This window comes from Pelobates fuscus, chromosome 7 (genome assembly GCF_036172605.1).
Source record: "Pelobates fuscus isolate aPelFus1 chromosome 7, aPelFus1.pri, whole genome shotgun sequence".
Taxonomy (NCBI): Eukaryota; Metazoa; Chordata; class Amphibia; order Anura; family Pelobatidae; genus Pelobates; species Pelobates fuscus.
Genome location: NC_086323.1, coordinates 107,495,826 through 107,514,450, shown reverse-complemented (window position 1 = coordinate 107,514,450; position 18,625 = coordinate 107,495,826). Strand labels below are relative to the sequence as shown.

Here is an 18,625-nt window from a genome sequence, read left to right as displayed (position 1 = left end):
TATTTATATATGTGTTAAGTTTATCCTGGGTGATTTGTATGCAGCATTCAACTGATTGTTCGGTAGAATCACTCCATTCAGTATATTGAGTGAAACTACCGAACAACCAGACCACCCAGGAATGAGTGTGCCTCCAATTACTGTTTGCAACAATGTTGCAAACGGGTAATTGGCAATCAGTGCAGTGTGGTCTGTGTCCTCTGGGTGGCCGCCATTCGGGAGCCGAACACGTGGCGGCGGCCATCTTAAACTACCGAACAGCGGTGTTTTGCCGTCGAGCGTCTGGAACTAAAATCGGACACTCGACTAGGCAAACACCGCTGAGACCTCCAGACTTCCAGGATTTCGTGGGGAAACTACCGAACGGCCCGCCGTTCGGTAGAAAGAAACTCACGAACTAGGGGATTCATGCGAATCCCCCTTAGTCTCTATAACACCAGTAATTCGTCTGTTTCATTCCCTTTTCTGTGACCGACCGCAGGGCCAAAATGCATGGAACTGTTTTCGGATACTTTACCCATGCGGTCGGTCAAATCTTTGGACCCCCATATCTCCCGAACTGTTCATCCGAATGACTTGAATTTTGGATATGTTTCCCTCCTGAATAAGGGCTATCCAGCGATGCTGGATTTAAAGGTGTACCCCCTGTTTTTGGGGTACATCCAGGAATTGGGGAAAAGTGTGTACTGTATAATTGGGTTAAGTATTATCTAAGGGGAGGAGATGTGTGGGCTGAACCATGTATGTGATTGGGTATGTTATGCCTCCCCCTGGGTGGGGACTGTGTGTGTATTATTGTAATAAAAGCCAGGCTGGATGAGCCAGTCCAGAGTTCCTGTTTTACCCTCAAAGTGATGTGTCGTCTCATTATTGGGGGAAGGATTTATTGTATGCTGTTCCAGTTGACTGCTAGGAGTACAAGCCTATTCGTATGGTTCCTATTCAATGGTCTACAGCATTCATACGCTTGGGAGAATTTAAAGGTTTCTCGGATTCGGTGATTGTGGTGTCTGCCAGAGTGCTTGGAGTCCTCAGGAAGCACTAGGAGCATCCATTAACGGAGGTACCCAGTCCGGGTGCCAGGCGATCCGTTACAACCCAAATATAGAAAGTGTAGATTCACCTCCTAGTGGATAGAACACACTCTTAGTGGGTAATAGTGAACAACACGAAAAACAATTACCCTTGTACTAAATGTATAGTAGATAAGGACTCCTCCGGGTCCTCAATAGATATGGGAAAAATTGAATCTACAATACAATAATAACAGACATAGCATAATACTGTTGATATATATAAAAGAGTGGAAGTATAAATAGTAGTTCACACTCACAAACCAAATTTGATTGTAGGCATATCTTATCAAACGATGCAAATCTCAAAGTGGTGGATCATCATAGGATACATAGAAGGAAATAAAAGCAAAATAGTGCAGAGTATCTTGGTAAAAAATTACACTTTAATAATAAGGCACACTTACAGTGTTGAAGTGGCAAACAGGCATGTAAAATCTACCGGTCTCAGGATCAGGTGATGATTTTCAAGATCCAATTTCCCGGTCAGAAATAATAATAATAAAAGTAATAAAACAGCCTAGTCTAAACAATAAAAACTCTAACACTATTAAACAGCCCTACGCGTTTCGTCCAAACGTCCTTGGACTTCCTCAGGGGCAAACACGTCCTTCTGTGTGTGGGTATAAACTTCCTTGTGGTGCTGGTGACCCTTTTAAATCCGTCCGGTTTGGCGCGCCCAGAATACCCTCCAATCATCCGTTCGCTTCCGGGTTCATCCGTCCGTGGTACTTCCGGGTGCGAACCGATGACGTAACCGGATATGCGTCTCACGTCTTTCTTCCGGATTTGATGCGTTCCACCTGGTATGCGTTCCACCGCTCATTCGTAGAGCGGAAAATAGCCACATATAAAGAATTAATGAAACAATATACAACAGTGATAAACTCTTAGACATTGTAATGTTCTCTAAGAACTCAACTTAGAAAATTATTTACAACTATTTACAAAACCCTTAGTAACTATCCAAGATATAGTATAAAGATGAAAAATTTTTTATTCTGCATTAGCCATATGTTTAGTTCAACCACATTGTCAAAACATGTTATTGTCATTACTGAGATGAGAAATAAAGTTACATATAAACAAGAAGGTATTTATTAAAGAAAACAGACCAAATCGAAATCGACATTGAGTCCCCTAGGTTGCATGGTTTGTAAGGTGTGTATCCAATATCCTTCTCTTTTTCTTAATAATGACATCAGATCACCTCCTCTGTCATCCAAAACTGCTTGTTCGATGATAGTGCATTGGAGGGTATTAAAACTGAAGTTTGGACATTTATTGCAGTGCACTGGTACTGAATGGGTCAACAGATGGTTTCTGATGTTATGTCTATGTTCCTGGAGCCTGACTTTGGCTTTTCTACCCGTTCTTCCCACATATTGTATCCCACACCCACATGTGAGTAGGTACACAACATGTGTCGAAAAACAGGATAGATTGCCTTTGATCTTAAACCTCTTCTTGTTGGCTGTGCTTACAAAGCTGGTGGTACTACTAAATTGATGATTGCAACTAACACAGCTTCCACATGTGTGGTAACCTTCCCTGCATTTAGTTTTGTTCTTACCAGATCTGAAAGTACTTGGCGCTAGAATTTGTTTAAGGTTAACACCTCTCCTAAAAATTACTTTAGGAAGATGGGGAATCTGTTGGTTAAGGTATTCATCTTCCATCAAGAGCCCCCAATGTTTTTTAATGATCCTTTGAATATCAAAAGCTTTGGAGCTATATTGTGTGTTAAAAGAGAAATCAAATGTGGAATTCCTTAAAACATCTTTCCTTTTGTCTATTAGGAGATCCTTACGATCGATCCTTCCCACCCTGTCAATTTCTGCGTCAAGAAGCTCTGAGTTATAGCCTTTCTCCAAAAAACGACCTTTTAGGACCTTAGCTTGAGTAAAAAATGAATCCAAATCACTGCAGTTTCTCCGCATCCTAATAAACTGGCTTTTGGGAACCCCCTTTAGCCAGTTCGGATGGTGCCCACTGCTAATATCAATAAAACTATTGATGTCAGTGTTCTTAAAAAAAGTTTTAGTTTTAATCACTCCATTTTCAATATAGATAGACAAATCTAAGAAGTCTATATCTGAGATGCCTATCTTTGGAGTAAAGGTCAAAGACAAGGAGTTGCTATTCACATAGGAGAAAAAATCCCTAAGTTCTTCTAAAGGGCCACGCCAGATGACGAGAACGTCATCTATGTAACGTCTCCAGAGCACCAAGTTTGCACCGAACGGGTTATTGGACCAGATAGATGTTTGTTCCCACTGGTCCATAAACACGTTGGCGTAGCTCGGTGCAAACTTGGTGCCCATTGCCGTGCCCTTTATCTGTAAGAAGAATTCTTCATTAAAGCCAAAGAAATTATGGGTGAGGATAAATCGTATAGCTTCTTCCAAAAAAGAACAGAAAGAGGGTTCAAGATCGGAGTCCCTCTCTAAATTCCTTCTGACCGTTACAACCGTAAATAAAACAGAAACTAAACATGGGCCCTCAAACTTAGTGTCGGGCATCTCATTCGTCATCTTAAAAAATATGAGTAGGTGTGGAGGTAGAATCATCAGTGGTCTGCATCTCGCCCTGCCTTGCATCATATGTACCCTAGTTGAGAAAGTGTAAGATAATATGCCTGTTACAAGCTGACTCTGGTTGTCTGTGTGACTTAGACCCTCCGGCCCAAGGTCGGTCAGGTCGTTGGTCGTCTGTAATACGTTAGTATAGGTGCAACCATAGGCCTCAGTGGTCTGCGTCTTATCACATCATGCAGCGTGTGCGCTCTATTACAGGGGACAAGCATACCTAAAATAAACAATCTATGACTGCCGTTACAATCTAGGCATTCATTCCTAGGGTCAAGCCAGACATTAACTATCTAAACACTCAAGTAGAAAGGAGAAAGCTGAATTATACGTAATTTGGGCAGTTTACGGCTGTCGGTAAAATTGAGGCACTCAGACTCAGGGCTACACATTGCACTTGCTGCCCAGAATATACAGGTAAAGGTTAGTATACATACGCTCCATTGGGTTACTTCTTATCCTGTCACATATTGCATGCACGTTATTCCAGAGAGTTAGAGGTACTTAGCGTGAGCAGTCTATGGCTGTGGGTAAGGCTTAGGTATTGAGACTTAAGGTCCGATATTGCGCTTGCAATAGTATAGTATATAGTTTAGTATATTACGAGTATATGCATTCTATTCAAGAGAGTTATATGTACTTATTTTAAGCAGTCTACTGTTGTTGGTAGACCTGAGGCCTTCAGACTTAAGGTCAGACCGTTCGCTTGCCGTCCAATACAGGTGTAGGTGACAATACATTCCACAGTTGTTCGCATCCTATCTTGTCATATATTATGTGCACTCTAAGAGGGTTAGATGTGCGTATCTTACGCAGTCTATGGTTGTTAGTAAAAATCAAGGGATGTGGACATAGGGTCAGATATATTGTTTGTTGTCTAGACTATACAGGTACACATGGAAATACCTTCTACAGTGGATTGCCTCTCATTTTGTTATATGGCATGTGCATGTTATTTAAGGGGGTTAGATATGTCTGATGTAAGCAGTTTACGGTTAGTAAAAAAGAGAAAACTTAGGCAATTGGATTTAAGGTCAACACTTCGCTTGCTATCTAGAACATATAGGTATAGGCGAATATACAGTCCACCTTGGTGTGCATTTTGTCCAGTCCTGTATCACATACAAACAGTTGAGGGGAGCAGGATTCACTTATCGGGGGTGGACTGTTGCTGTAAATATATCACGGGTCTGCAGTCCCAGGGTCTGTCCGCCCACCTGCAACTCTGTGCCTCTGTTGACTCAGGTTCCGTCAGATTCTGAGGTGTGGGGATCTGGGTCCACCGTTCGGCGGTGAGTACGCAGGCTACAGTCCTTGACCCTTTCAGGATCCTGAGGGATTCTGCGGGTGCCGTGTTCCCTTTTGTGCACTGTCCCTGTACTATCTTCTCTGGTCTTAGTGTCTCGCAAGCCTTCCGTGGGAGCCTGTTGTTGTAGCTGTAGGGCCTGAAGGAATCTCGCCGGGTCCTCATCCGCAGACAGTGTCAAGATGGAGTCTGTTAGTGGGACCACCAGAGTACCCGCCACTCCCCATCGGTACCGGATGCCTCCGTCCCTCAATTGCCTGGTGATCGGCATGAGTTTCCTCCGTTCCATTAGGGTTAAAAATGGGAGGTCGGCAAACACTTTCACAGGATGGTTGTCCACTGTGATGATGGGAGTCTTCCTGGAGTAACTCATTAGTGTAGCCTTAACTGCAGCATCTCGAGTGAGAAAGACCAATTTTAAAGGCACACTCTAGGCACCAGAGCCACTACGGTTTAGTTTAGTGGTTCTGGAGCAAAGAGATTAACTTTGATAATATATAAGAAATTATAATATATAAGAAATACAAATAAATACATAACATGGAATTGTTATTAATTTGTCCCCAAATTAACTGGGGTTCATTTGAATCTACTTTTTTTTTAGATTTAGGAATAATTTAGGAACTGGACTCAATTTGTATCTGAGCTAGTTTGTCCTAAGGGGAGTTAATTCATTATGGTTAAAAGATAATTAATGTAATAGCATGTGGCCCCATGCCTTGGCTTCTGAAAATAGTTAAGCTGTTTTCTGTGACATATTTCTTATCATTTTAGGCAATCAAATTGCTATACATTTTTGATATAATTTAAATGATGTTTCACAAAACATTGATGAGACAATTTTGATTTTTTTTTTTTTATATGCCCCCAGGCTGTGCCTTTGATCCACAATACCTTATAAATAATGCTGTAAGCAATGTGATTTGCTCCATAGCATTCGGTGACCGCTTTGAATACAGTGATGCCAAATTCCAAGAACTGCTCAGTATCTTTGAAGAAGGTTTAAAGTCTCAAACAGGACTTCTCGTACAGGTATGTTACAAATGCTGGTATTTCAGATACCCGTTTGTTCGCTTTCTCCCGAACTGCTAGAGGCTGAGTGATTATAGCTCGCAGTTCGGCTGTTGATTCGAACGTTCTCCCAACCAAAATACAGCATACAAGTAACTCCACCAAGTAATCAGATGCATACATCAGCCTGAACTAGATGAAGGGTACAACAAGAATGTTTTTATTCAGGCCAAATGGCCGGCTTTTATGAAAGTCAAGAGTACAGTATACACGCCCACAGAAACTCCCAAAAGACGCCCTTTATATTCCTGAGTCACAATGACTCGACATAAAATATAAAATATCAAAAGTACATAATAAAACTCCTAAATATTATAGGGACCCCCATAAATGGCATATCCCCGGATAGCTTGGATCTGAGCGCCCAAGTTGTCCAAATAGCACTCAGATCCCACGAACACAGTGAATTGCCACCATGGTAAAGATTTGACCGATTTCAGGAGCCCCAAACTGAACAAATCCACGATGACAAAGACATTTCTTCGAACCGCGTTAGTGCAATTGACTTTTTTTAAGGAGATTTAGTGTATGCTGTATTTTATATTTACCATTAAAGATATATGTTCCTGTATTTACCCCTCTATTTGGCATCTATTTGGGCTATTAAGGGGAAGTAGTGACCTGACAGAGAACATTTCCACACAATATAGAGTAGGGGATTATCTGCTAAACACAGATAAAATGGAAAATTTTTATTTTTTAGCGTTTAACTGTGTGAGAGTAAATGAGGATATATAGTTAACAATTGGCCACTCACAAATTTTCAGATGTTAAAAAGCCTTGAGTGTAATCTTTTTCTTCCAAGTTTTCTATGTTCATCCTCACACTCCCATCAGTAGTTTAGAGATATTTGCTCAAAAGAGAAAATATATATGGAAAAATAAGGTGCAATTCCAGAGTGTAGTAAAAAAAGATTTAATAACTTACATGTATATTTAAAACAATCAGCATATCACCACTGGGCGTCCTACGCGTTTCGTCCTAAAATAGGACTTCCTCAGGGACTTGGTGCATCAATGACAGCAAAAAGACAAAATTTCCAGTTGGGCTCCAGCATCTGATCTCCAATATATCGAAAAAGGCGCTTATAGTCTGAGCCACTTGTGAACGACTCAGTCAGCACCACGTGAGTGGGATATTTTTCTCCTCCATTATTATCTATTTATTTTATACAGGCTATACTATGTATTGTGTTTTATATTTTTAGGATGTACACAGATACATGGTAAATTGCATGTTTTTTTTTACATATTTTAACATGGTTGGTTTTATCCACAATTTTACATGCTCTCACCATAGTTTTTATTGTTTCATGTGTTGTATTCCGTGTGGTTTGGAGTGACACCTACTTGGTGATTTTGAGCTATTAACTTCGAGATTTGCCTTTTTTTACTATTTTTTTTTATATATTAAAACTAGAGGGACCTGGCACCCATACCACTTCATTGAGCTGAAGTGGTCTGGGTGCCTATAGTGGTCCTTTAAATTGCATTCTCTCAACTTTAATTTGAGGATATTTACACCCAAATTGAAAGAAGGGTTTAGGAAATACAGCTCTTTAATATGCAGCCCCCTCTTTTACAAGAGACCAAAATTAATTGGACAATTGGCTCAAAAGCTGTTTTATGGACAGGTTATTCCTTCACTATTTATTAATCAATTAAGCAAATAAAAGGTCTGGAGTTGATTCCAGGTGTGGCATTCACATTTGTAAGCTGTTGCTGTGAACCCGCAACATGTAGTCAAAGGAGCTCTCAATTCAAGGGAAACAGGCCATCCTTAGACTGCAAAAAACAACAACAATGGTGGATGGCCATGGGATCCATTCCATGGTAAAATAAATCCCCTTCACAACATCCAGCTAAGTGAAGAACACTTTCCAGGAGGTAGGCATATTATTATCCAAGTCTACCAAAAAGAGAAGACAAGAGGGTTCACCACAAGGTGCAAACCATGCAAAAGCCTCAAGAACAGAAAGTCCAGATTAGACTTTGCAAAAAAAAAAACATCTTTAAAAAGCCAGCCCAATTCTGGAACAGCATTTTTGAAAAGATGAAACTAAGATCAAACCTTACCGATATGATGGTAAGAAAAAAGCATGGAGAAGGATTGGAATGGTTCATAATCCGAAGCATACAACATCATCTATAAAACAAAGTGGAGTTAGTGTGATGGCAGGAGCATTCATGCTTTCAAATGGCACTGGATTATAAGTGTTTATTGATGATGTGACAGAAGATGGATGCATTCTGAAGTGTATTGGGATATATACTGTCTGCTCAGATTCAGCTAAATTCAGCTAAATTGATTGGATGACGCTTCACTTCACTGTCAGGGTATATATATCGGCAGACATTTTGTGCTATGATAGAAATTAAAATGTATATTGTCAGAGTCACTCTGAACAGAGCAGACTCCATTTTGTTATTTTCAAGCTAACAAAAGACACAAGATTTCTATCCCTTCTGTAAAACTAACTACTGAGCTGGGAGCTTAGGAATGTTTGTATATACAAATCAAGTGATAAGAAATGAGAACGGGGGATGGACAGACTGTCTAAATGCTAATGGAATAGAATAAATTCTAAACCCAGACATTTGTGACAGAGAAGATTAAATAATTTAATTTTACTTTCGATATTGTATAAGGTCCCATTGTAATTTAGAGGTCATATTTAGTTATAACTGTCATATTAGAAATTATAGCCAAATTTGCCAGACACATAGTCTGAAGAAAGCCCAAAGAAACTCTTTGAACTGACAGAAAACTCAAGTTATAGATAACCATAAAGATAAGCTACAAACAACAAAGCAAACACCAATCCCTCACACAGTGGTGGAATGGTGTTCAAGAGTGGAGCGCTTAAATCATACACTTACCCCTCGGGGTTAAGGAGTAGTGATGTACCGAATGCGCAGTTCGATCCGCCCCCGATTCGTCATCATTGGGCAAACTCTGCCTCTCGGTCAGCAGACACATTCCAGCCAATCAGCAGCACTCCCTCCCTTCCACACCCTCCAACCTCCCTCCCAGCATCCATTTTCGATTCATTCTGAAGCTGCATGCTTAGTGAGAGGAGGGAAAGTTTAGCTGCTGCTGATTAGATAGGGAAATTGATAGCTAGGCTAGGGTATTCAGTGTCCACTACAATCCTGAAGGACTCATCTGATCTCTGCTGTAAGGACAGCACCCCAAAAAGCCCTTTTTAGGGCTATAACATCAGGCTGCTTTTTTTTTTTTTTCCTGTGTAATGTAATTGCAGGTGCCTGCCTGCCAGCTTCTGTGTGAGGTTCACATTGGATACTGTGCACAGTCAGTGCCACCACTCATATCTGTTTTAACAATAGGTTAAGCTTTACATTTAAAATAAATATTTTTTTTTCACTGTAATAGAAGAGCAGTTGCCTGCCTGCCAGCTTCTGTGTCAGGTTGGATGCCTTGCCCATTTGCACAGTCAGTGCCACCACTCATATCTGTTTTTACAATAGGTTAAGCTATAGATTTAAAAGAAATAATTTTTTTTCACTGTAATAGAACAGCAGTTAGTTGTCTGCAAGCGTCTGGGTGTCAGGCCTACTTCAGCGTGTGCTCTGCAGACCTGTGCCAGCGTGCTTTGACAGTTGCCAATCATATCTGGTGTCTCTTTAGCGTGCTTTTACAAAGAAAAAAGGTTTCCAGTGTAAGCTAATAGCAGCCAGTCAGTGTCCTTCAAGCGGCTCTGTCAGGCCTTCCTTCAGCGTGTGCCCTGCACAACCCTGCCAGCGTACTTTGACAGTTGCCACTCATATCTGGTGTCTCTATAGCGTGCTTTTACAAAGAAAAAAAGTTTCCAGTGTAAGCTAATAGCAGCCAGTCAGTGTCCTTCAAGCGGCTCTGTCAGGCCTTCCTTCAGCGTGTGCTCTGCAGACCTGTGCCAGCGTGCTTTGACAGTTGCCAATCATATCTGGTGTCTCTATAGCGTGCTTTTACAAAGAAAAAAGGTTTCTAGTGTAAGCTAATAGCAGCCAGTCAGTGTCCTTCAAGCGGCTCTGTCAGGCCTTCCTTCAGCGTGTGCTCTGCAGACCTGTGCCAGCGTGCTTTGACAGTTTCCAATCATATTTGGTGTCTCTTTAGCGTGCTTTTACAAAGAAAAAAGGTTTCTAGTGTAAGCTAATAGCAGCCAGTCAGTGTCCTTCAAGCGGCTCTGTCAGTCCTTCCTTCAGCGTGTGCTCTCCAGAACTGTTCCAGTGCACATTGCCAATCATATCTGGTGTCTCTATAGCGTGCTTTTAAAACCAAATTTTTTTTTTCACTGTTATAGATTGAATAGCAGTTACTTGTCTTCAAGCGGGTGTGTCAGGCCTACAGTGTGTGCTCTGCAGAACTGTTCAAGTGCACATTGCCAATCATATCTGGTCTCACAGTAGCTTGCACGCATAGTACCACTAATCCCCCAAAAAATGACAGGCAGAGGCAGGCCACACCGCAGGGGCCGTCGTGGTCGTGGTGCTGTGATTCCCTTTTGCCCTAGAATAATGCCCAGTTTTCAGAAGCCACGTACCCTGAACTTGAAAAGTTCTGAGGACATAGTTGACTGGCTAACACAGGACACCCAATCTTGTACAGCCTCCGCTCGGAACCTTGACGCACCATCCTCCTCCAGCTTAGCTTCAGGCACCTCTCAAGATACCACTCACCCGCCTGCCGCCACCACCAAAACTAGCACCACAGCCGCTTTACTTGGTATGTCAGAGGAGTTATTCACACACCCGTTTGAAGAAATGAGTGATGCGCAACCATTATTGCTAGAGGATGTAGATAACAGGGATATGTCTCAGGCAGGCAGCATTAAACACATGGAGGTACGGTGTGATGATGATGATGTTGTACCCACTGCTGCTTCCTTTTCTGAGTTGTCAGATACAAGCGAAGCGGTTGATGATGACGATGCGTCCATGGATGTCACGTGGGTGCCCGCTCGGCAAGAAGAAGAACAGGGCGAAAGTTCAGATGGGGAGACAGAGAGGAGGAGGAGACGAGTTGGAAGCAGGGGGGGTCGTCGCAAGGAGCTAGTGGCACAGTCAGACAGCATGCATTGGCACCCGGGGTCAGCCCGACAGCACGCCAATCAACGCATGCTGTGTCCACCACCAGAATGCCATCATTGCAGAGCTCAGCAGTGTGGCATTTTTTTGTGTGTCTGCCTCGGACAACAGCGATGCCATTTGCAACCTGTGCCAAAGGAAACTGAGTCGTGGGAGGTCCAACACCCACCTAGGTACAACTGCTTTGCATAGGCACATGATCTCACATCACAAACGCCTATGGGATCAACACATGAGTACAAGCAGCACGCCTACTCTAAGTCACCATCCTCCTCCTGGTCTAGCATCTTCAGCCACGTCAACCACTGCTGTCCTTCTTGCCCCCTCTCAACGATCCGCCCCTCCGTCTCCCGCCTTGAGCAGTTCCCGCTCATCTGCCCACAGTCATGTGTCTGTCAAGGACATGTTTGAGCGTAAGAAGACAATGTCACCAAGTCACCCCCTTGCCCAGCGTCTGACAGCTGGCTTGTCCGAACTATTAGCCCGCCAGCTTTTACCATACAATCTGGTTGAGTCTGAGGCGTTTAAAAAATTTGTAGCTATTGGGACACCGCAGTGGAAGGTACCCGGCCGGAATTTCTTTTCACAAAAGGCAATCCCCAACTTGTACTCGATTGTGCAAAAGGAAGTCATGGCATGTCTGGCACACAGTGTTGGGGCAAGGGTCCATCTGACCACTGATACCTGGTATGCAAAGCATGGTCAGGGCAGGTATATCACCTACACTGCCCATTGGGTAAACCTGCTGACGGCTGACAAGCAAGGAATGCGTGGCATTGCAGAGAAGTTGGTGACACCGCCACGAATTGCAGGCAGTCCTGCTGCCACCTCCTCTACTCCTCCTACTCCATCCTCTTCCATAACCTCCTCGGCTGAGTCCTCTTGTGCTGCTGCGTCTTGCTCCACATCAACGGCACCCCCCCAGCTCCCCAGGTACTATTCCACATCCCGGATACGGCAGTGTCACGCCGTCTTGGGTTTGACTTGCTTGAAAGCAGAGAGTCACACCGGACAAGCACTCCTGTCCGCCCTGAACGCACAGGTGGAAAAGTGGCTGATTCCGCAGCAACTGGATATCGGCAAAGTGGTGTGTGACAACGGAAAAAATTTGATAGCGGCATTGAAGTTGGGCAAGTTGACACATGTGCCGTGCATGGCACATGTGTGTAATCTGATCGTACAACGCTTTGTGCATAAGTACACAGGCTTACAGGACGTCCTGAAGCAGGCCAGGAAGGTGTGTGGCCATTTCAGGCGTTCCTACACGGCCATGGCTCACTTTGCCGATATCCAGCGGCGAAACAACATGCCAGTGAGGCGCTTGATTTGCGACAGCCCTACACGTTGGAATTCAACACTCCTAATGTTCGACCGCCTGCTCCAACAAGAAAAAGCTGTTAATGAATATTTGTATGACCGCGGTGCTAGGACAGCCTCTGGGGAGCTGGGAATTTTTTTGCCACGTTACTGGACGCTCATGCGCAATGCCTGTAGGCTCATGCGTCCTTTTGAGGAGGTGACAAACCTAGTCAGTCGCAACGAAGGCACCATCAGCGACATCATACCATTTGTTTTCTTCCTGGAGCGTGCCCTGCGAAGAGTGCTGGATCAGGCTGTAGATGAGCGTGAAGAGGAAGAGGAAGAGTTGTGGTCACCATCACCACCAGAAACAGCCTTATTAGCATCGCTTGCTGGACCTGCGGCAACGCTGGAAGAGGATTGTGAGGAAGAGGAGTCAGAGGAGGATTGTAGCTTTGAGGAGGAGGAGGAGGAGCAAGACCAAACACAACAGGCATCCCAGGGTGCTCGTTGTCACCTATCTGGTACCCGTGGTGTTGTACGTGGCTGGGGGGAAGAACATACCTTCAATGACATCAGTGAGGAGGAGGAACGGGAAATGAGTAGCTCGGCATCCAACCTTGTGCAAATGGGGTTTTTCATGCTGTCCTGCCTGTTGAGGGACCCTCGTATATAAAGGCTGAAGGAGAACGACCTGTACTGGGTGTCCACGCTACTAGACCCCCGGTATAAGCAGAAAGTGGCGGAAATGTTACCGAATTACAACAAGGAAAGGATGCAGCATTTGCAAAATAAATTAAAAAGTATGCTTTACACAGCGTATAAGGGTGATGTCACAGCACAACGGGAATCTAACAGGGGGAGAGGTGGAAGTCATCCTCCTCCTCCTCCTCCCACGACCACGCCGGCAAGGACAGGACGCTTTAAAGACGTGTTGTTGATGGAGGACATGCGGACCTTTTTAAGTCCTATGCATCGCCACAGCCCTTCGGGATCCACCCTCAGAGAGCGACTCGACCGACAGGTAGCAGACTACCTCGCCTTAACTGCAGATATCGACACTCTGAGGAGCGATGAACCCCTTGACTACTGGGTGTGCAGGCTTGACCTGTGGCCTGAGCTATCCCAATTTGCGATAGAACTTCTGGCCTGCCCCGCTTCAAGTGTCCTGTCAGAAAGGACCTTCAGTGCAGCAGGAGGTATTGTCACTGAGAAGAGAAGTCGCCTAGGTCAAAAAAGTCTAGATTACCTCACCTTTATTAAGATGAATGAGAGATGGATCCCGAAGGGACTGACACTGGGCGATACATTCGATTAAAAAAGGCCTGATGAGATGAGCTGCCTTGGGCTAAAAATGGTCCACACGCTGCTGAATTTTAGCTCTGAATGACGTTTGACTTGCGTGACTTATCTGCCACCAACTAGGGTTCAAGCCGCCATGTTTTAGGGCACTTTCTGCCTGTGAAACAAACATCAATTTTTCTGGCCGCTGCTACAGCAGCGGCTGCAACAATACCAAATTTTTCAGGCATGTGTACATGCCTAATTTTTAGGCCCACTGGTGCAGCACTGTGGCTTCAAAAACCAAACCCCAAAAAAATCCTCCAAGATGGCACCAATATACCAGTGGTCTAAGCATCTTCCCACCTTGGCCTAAAAAGGGGAGGTGATTCAACAATTAAAAAAGCCATTTACACGTCCACTGATAGGAGACGCGGAAGGTATTAAACTGATATGAACAATACTAAACTCACCACTCCTATCTGGTGGCACATTAGCTTGCCCGCGCAGTGCCCCAAATTTCAAGTAAGAGGACCGACCAAGCATCTTCTTCCACCTCCCTGTTACATAAATCAATGCCATATCCACAGAAATTGTAGAGAATATCCAGGATAGTTTTACAGGGCCAAATCATGTCGCCTGTTGAAAGAGGTGACCTTGCTCGGGTCCCAGTTGTGCGGTTCCTAAAAGGGCTGCCATATACATGTCCTCTGATAGGAGACGCGTAAGGTATTAAACTGATATGAACAATACTAAACTCACCACTCCTATCTCGTGGCACATTAGCTTGCCCGCGCAGTGCCCCAAATTTCAAGTAAGAGGACCGACCAAGCATCTTCTTCCATCTCCCTGTTACATAAATCAATGCCATATCCATAGAAATTGTAGAGAATATCCAGGAATAGTTTTACAGGGCCAAATCATGTCGCCTGTTGAAAGAGGTGACCTTGCTCGGGTCCCAGGTGTGCGGTTCCTAAAATGGCTGCCATATACACGTCCACTGATAGGAGACGCGGAAGGTATTAAACTGATATGAACATTTACTAAACTCACCACTCCTATCTGGTGGCACATTAGCTTGCCCGCGCAGTGCCCCAAATTTCAAGTAAGAGGACCGACCAAGCATCTTCTTCCATCTCCCTGTTACATAAATCAATGCCATATCCATATAAATTGTAGAGAATATCCAGGATAGTTTTACAGGGCCAAATCATGTCGCCTGTTGAAAGAGGTGACCTTGCTCGGGTCCCAGGTGTGCGGTTCCTAAAATGGCTGCCATATACACGTCCACTGATAGGAGACGCGGAAGGTATTAAACTGATATGAACATTTACTAAACTCACCACTCCGAGTGCTGTTATTTATTTAATTTTTTTGTGGTGAGGCTTTACAGGACAGAGTGCTTCTCCACGGGACATGTTAACTCACGGGCAGCTGGCTCATCAAGGAACCAGAGCAGCTTGAACGAGGTGACCTTGCTCGGGTCCCAGGTGTGCGGTTCCTAAAATGGCTGCCATATACACGTCCACTGATAGGAGACGCGGAAGGTATTAAACTGATATGAACAGGAAAGTAGGCCCCCCCATTGTGATTTATGGCCCCCACCCACCGCGCAGGGGTGGGGGCCGAGGGGGGGAGGACAGTAGGTCCCCCCATTGTGATTTATGGCCCCCACCCACCGCGCAGGGGTTGGGGAGGACAGTAGCTCCCCCTAATATGTATCATGGGCTTTGAGGACAGGTGTCAATCCATACCTGCCAAGTGACCCTATGTAGGGGTAACAGTCCCTATTCTGCTCTGTGTCAGTGTGTATCAGGGCAGGGCTTTGAGGACAGGTGTCAATGTTAGGTGATTTCTGCCCTTTATGGATTAAAAGCAGACTCTGCATCAACTGTGCAATTTTCCATGGCAGTTTTGCCATGGATCCCCCTCCGGCATGCCACAGTCCAGGTGTTAGTCCCCTTGAAACAACTTTTCCATCACTTTTGTGGCCAGAAAGAGTCCCTGTTGGTTTTAAAATTCGCCTGCCCATTGAAGTCAATGGCGGTTCGCCGGTTCGCGAACATTTGCGGAAGTTCGCGTTCGCCGTTCGCGAACCGAAAATTTCGGGTTCGCGACAACACTATTAAGGAGAAGTGTGCAACAGTGGTAAAATCCTAGAAAGGTATACAAAATGCAAATATAGAGTAGCACTGTACAACAAATGTACTTTATAAATGTCTAATAGGAGCGCACTCACGTGGTTCAGAGCCTATAGATGATCGGCTCTGATCTTGTAGGCAGACGTGCACTTTAAGGTGACACACACCTATCTTGCGTGGATAATAACCTCAGAAACGAGAAAAACAGAAAAAACAGGGAAGCAGAATCGACCCTGGTGTAGAGACCTTCAATAAATTCAATATGGAGTGGAATATTCTGCATGGCCAAGTCAATCACTTGTTCTCAACTGGATCGAGCATGCATGTCACTTGCTTAAGGCCGAAAGACCAACGAACAAACAAGAACTGAAGACAGCTGCAGTAAAGTCCTGGCAAAGCATCACAAAGGGAAAAAACTGTGTTTGGCAATGTCCATGTGTTCCTAACTTCAAGCAGTCATTGCCTGCAAAGGATTCTTGACAAAGTATAAAAATGTGCATTTTATATATGATTGTTAATTTGTCCAATTACATTTGAGCCCCTGAAATAAGGGGACTGTGTATGAAAATGGTTGCAATTCCTAAACGTTTCATATGATATTTTTGTTTAACTTCTTGAATTAAAGCTGAAAGTCTGCACTTCAATTGTATTTTGGTTGTTTTATTTCAAAACCATTGTGATGGCGTACAGAGACCAAATTATAAAAATTGTAAGACCTAACTGTATAATAACAAGTGTATTCACTTAACGGTATATGAATTATGCTGAGATGAGATCTGATTTTGACATTCTAATCTAAAACATGTGACGTGGGAAAAACTCTGTAGTTGAGAAAGTGGCAGTTTTTTTCAAATCTAGTATATTTGTCTAGAGTTTGAAAATCTTTCAAAAAACAAATAACTTTTAGTGATTATCATTCAGTGATATCAAGACCAATTATTACTGGTAATGGTCAATAATAGTAATACATATTCTTGATGTCTTTCAGGTTTTACAAGAGATTCCATTTTTAATGAAAATTCCCTGGTTGGTTAATGACATTCTGGCACCACAACAAAGACTACATAAGTTTTTAAAGGACATTATTTCAAAGCATCAGAAAACATTTGATCCAAATTGCATTAGAGATTTTATAGATGCGTACCTGCTTGAAATGAAAAAGGTAAGCAATGCTACTATGTATAACATCATAAAAGAGATAGAAAACCAAAACATGGTAAAGGTACATACCAGAGAGAAAAACAACAAAAAACAAAACAAACAAATGAGAATTACTATTCGTAATTCGACATATATATTCTGGGATTAAAGCAAAAACACACCCTGAGTATATATATATATATATATATATATATATACACACACACACACACACACATGCACTGCTGTGTGTGTGATGGTGCTGTGTGTGTGTGCACTGTGTGTTTGTGAGGGCGCTGTGTGAGTGTAAGGGTGCTTTGTGTGTGAGGGTGCTGTGTGTGTGTGTGAGGATGCTATTAGTATGTGTGTGTGTATGAGGGAACTGTGTGTGTGTGATGTTAGTGCTGTTAGTGTGTATGTGTAAGGGTGCTGTGTGTGTTTGTGAGGGTGGTGTGTGTGTGTGTGTAAGGGTGCTGTGTGTGAGGGTGCTGTTAGTGTGTGTATGTATGTGTAAGGGTGCTGTGTGTGAGGATGCTGTGTGTGTAAGGGTGCTGTGTGTATGTGTGTGGGTGTTGTATGTGTGAGGGTGCTGTGTAAGGGTGCTGTATGTGTGAGGGTGCTGTGTAAGGGTGCTGTGTGTGTGTAAGGATGCTGTATGTGTCAGGGTGCTGTATGTGTCAGGGTGCTGTATGTGTGAGGGTGCTGTATGTGTGTGTGTGTGTGTGTGCTGTGTAAGGATGCTGTGTGTGTGTGGATGCTGTGTGTGTGTATTGTGTGGGGGTGGGGAGACCGTTTAGTTAATAACCCCCCTCCCTTCTTATGTTTTGTAGGGAGGGAGGACCGTGCTGCTGCCATCCCTGGTGGTCCAGTGGTGAGTGAACTCTAGCCTGCGGGGCTAGAGTTCACTCTCGCGAGATCTGAGTGTTTCCGCAGCAACGCTCTGGCCTCGCGAGAGGAACCCAGCGGAGCTGCTGGCTAGAGCTCCACGGGTCTTCTCCTGCCTCCCTCCCTGCCTGTGGGCTGGTGAGGGAGATTTCTGATCTCCCTCACCGGCCCATGGAGGGACATAGCGCAGGCCGTGGGTTTAGGGTGTGCCCAGGCACGCCTATGTAAATATGCTAATGTTGCATTTTTTAAATGCCCTTTGTCATACTGATTTTGCTCCCCCCCCCCCACTATATTTAAAAAATGTAATAAAGGAGAATATGTATTTTAACCTCTTTTTGTTGGTGAAATGCCTGATTTATGAACTTCAAGTTTGTCTAAGTGCAAAAGGAATCAAACCTTGCTGTTCATTTTCTGCTAATCAAAGAAACAAACTTTCTCATCTAGCATGTATGGAGTAAAACTATTTATTGCATTCTATTTATGATTAGGTTTGATGTTTATTTGCACATAGTGTATTCTATATCAGTGGTTCCCAACCCAGTCCCCAAGTACCCCCTAACAGTCCAGGATTTAGGGATTAGCAAGTTGTGTCTAAGGTGTTTTTAGAAAGAAAAAAAAAAACACTTTAGACACAACAGGGTAATCCCTAAATCCTGGACTGTTAGGGGGTACTTGAGGACTGGGTTGGGAACCCCTGTTCTATAGCTATAACTAGCGCTGCAATCTCCGTCTAAAATTCCAGCCTCTCGTCTCA

The 18,625-nt window shown here is 43.8% G+C and overlaps 1 protein-coding gene across 1 annotated transcript in view; it reads left to right on the top strand.

The window, feature by feature from the left end:
* The window catches only part of LOC134569187 (cytochrome P450 2D6-like), a 65,813-nt gene that overhangs the window by 28,855 nt on the left and 18,333 nt on the right, over window positions 1-18,625 (top strand). The window contains exons 4-5 of the mRNA XM_063428097.1: window positions 5,839-5,999; window positions 16,832-17,005. Of these exons, the coding sequence (XP_063284167.1) occupies window positions 5,839-5,999; window positions 16,832-17,005 (335 nt within the window). The remainder of the gene's footprint in view (window positions 1-5,838; window positions 6,000-16,831; window positions 17,006-18,625) is intronic.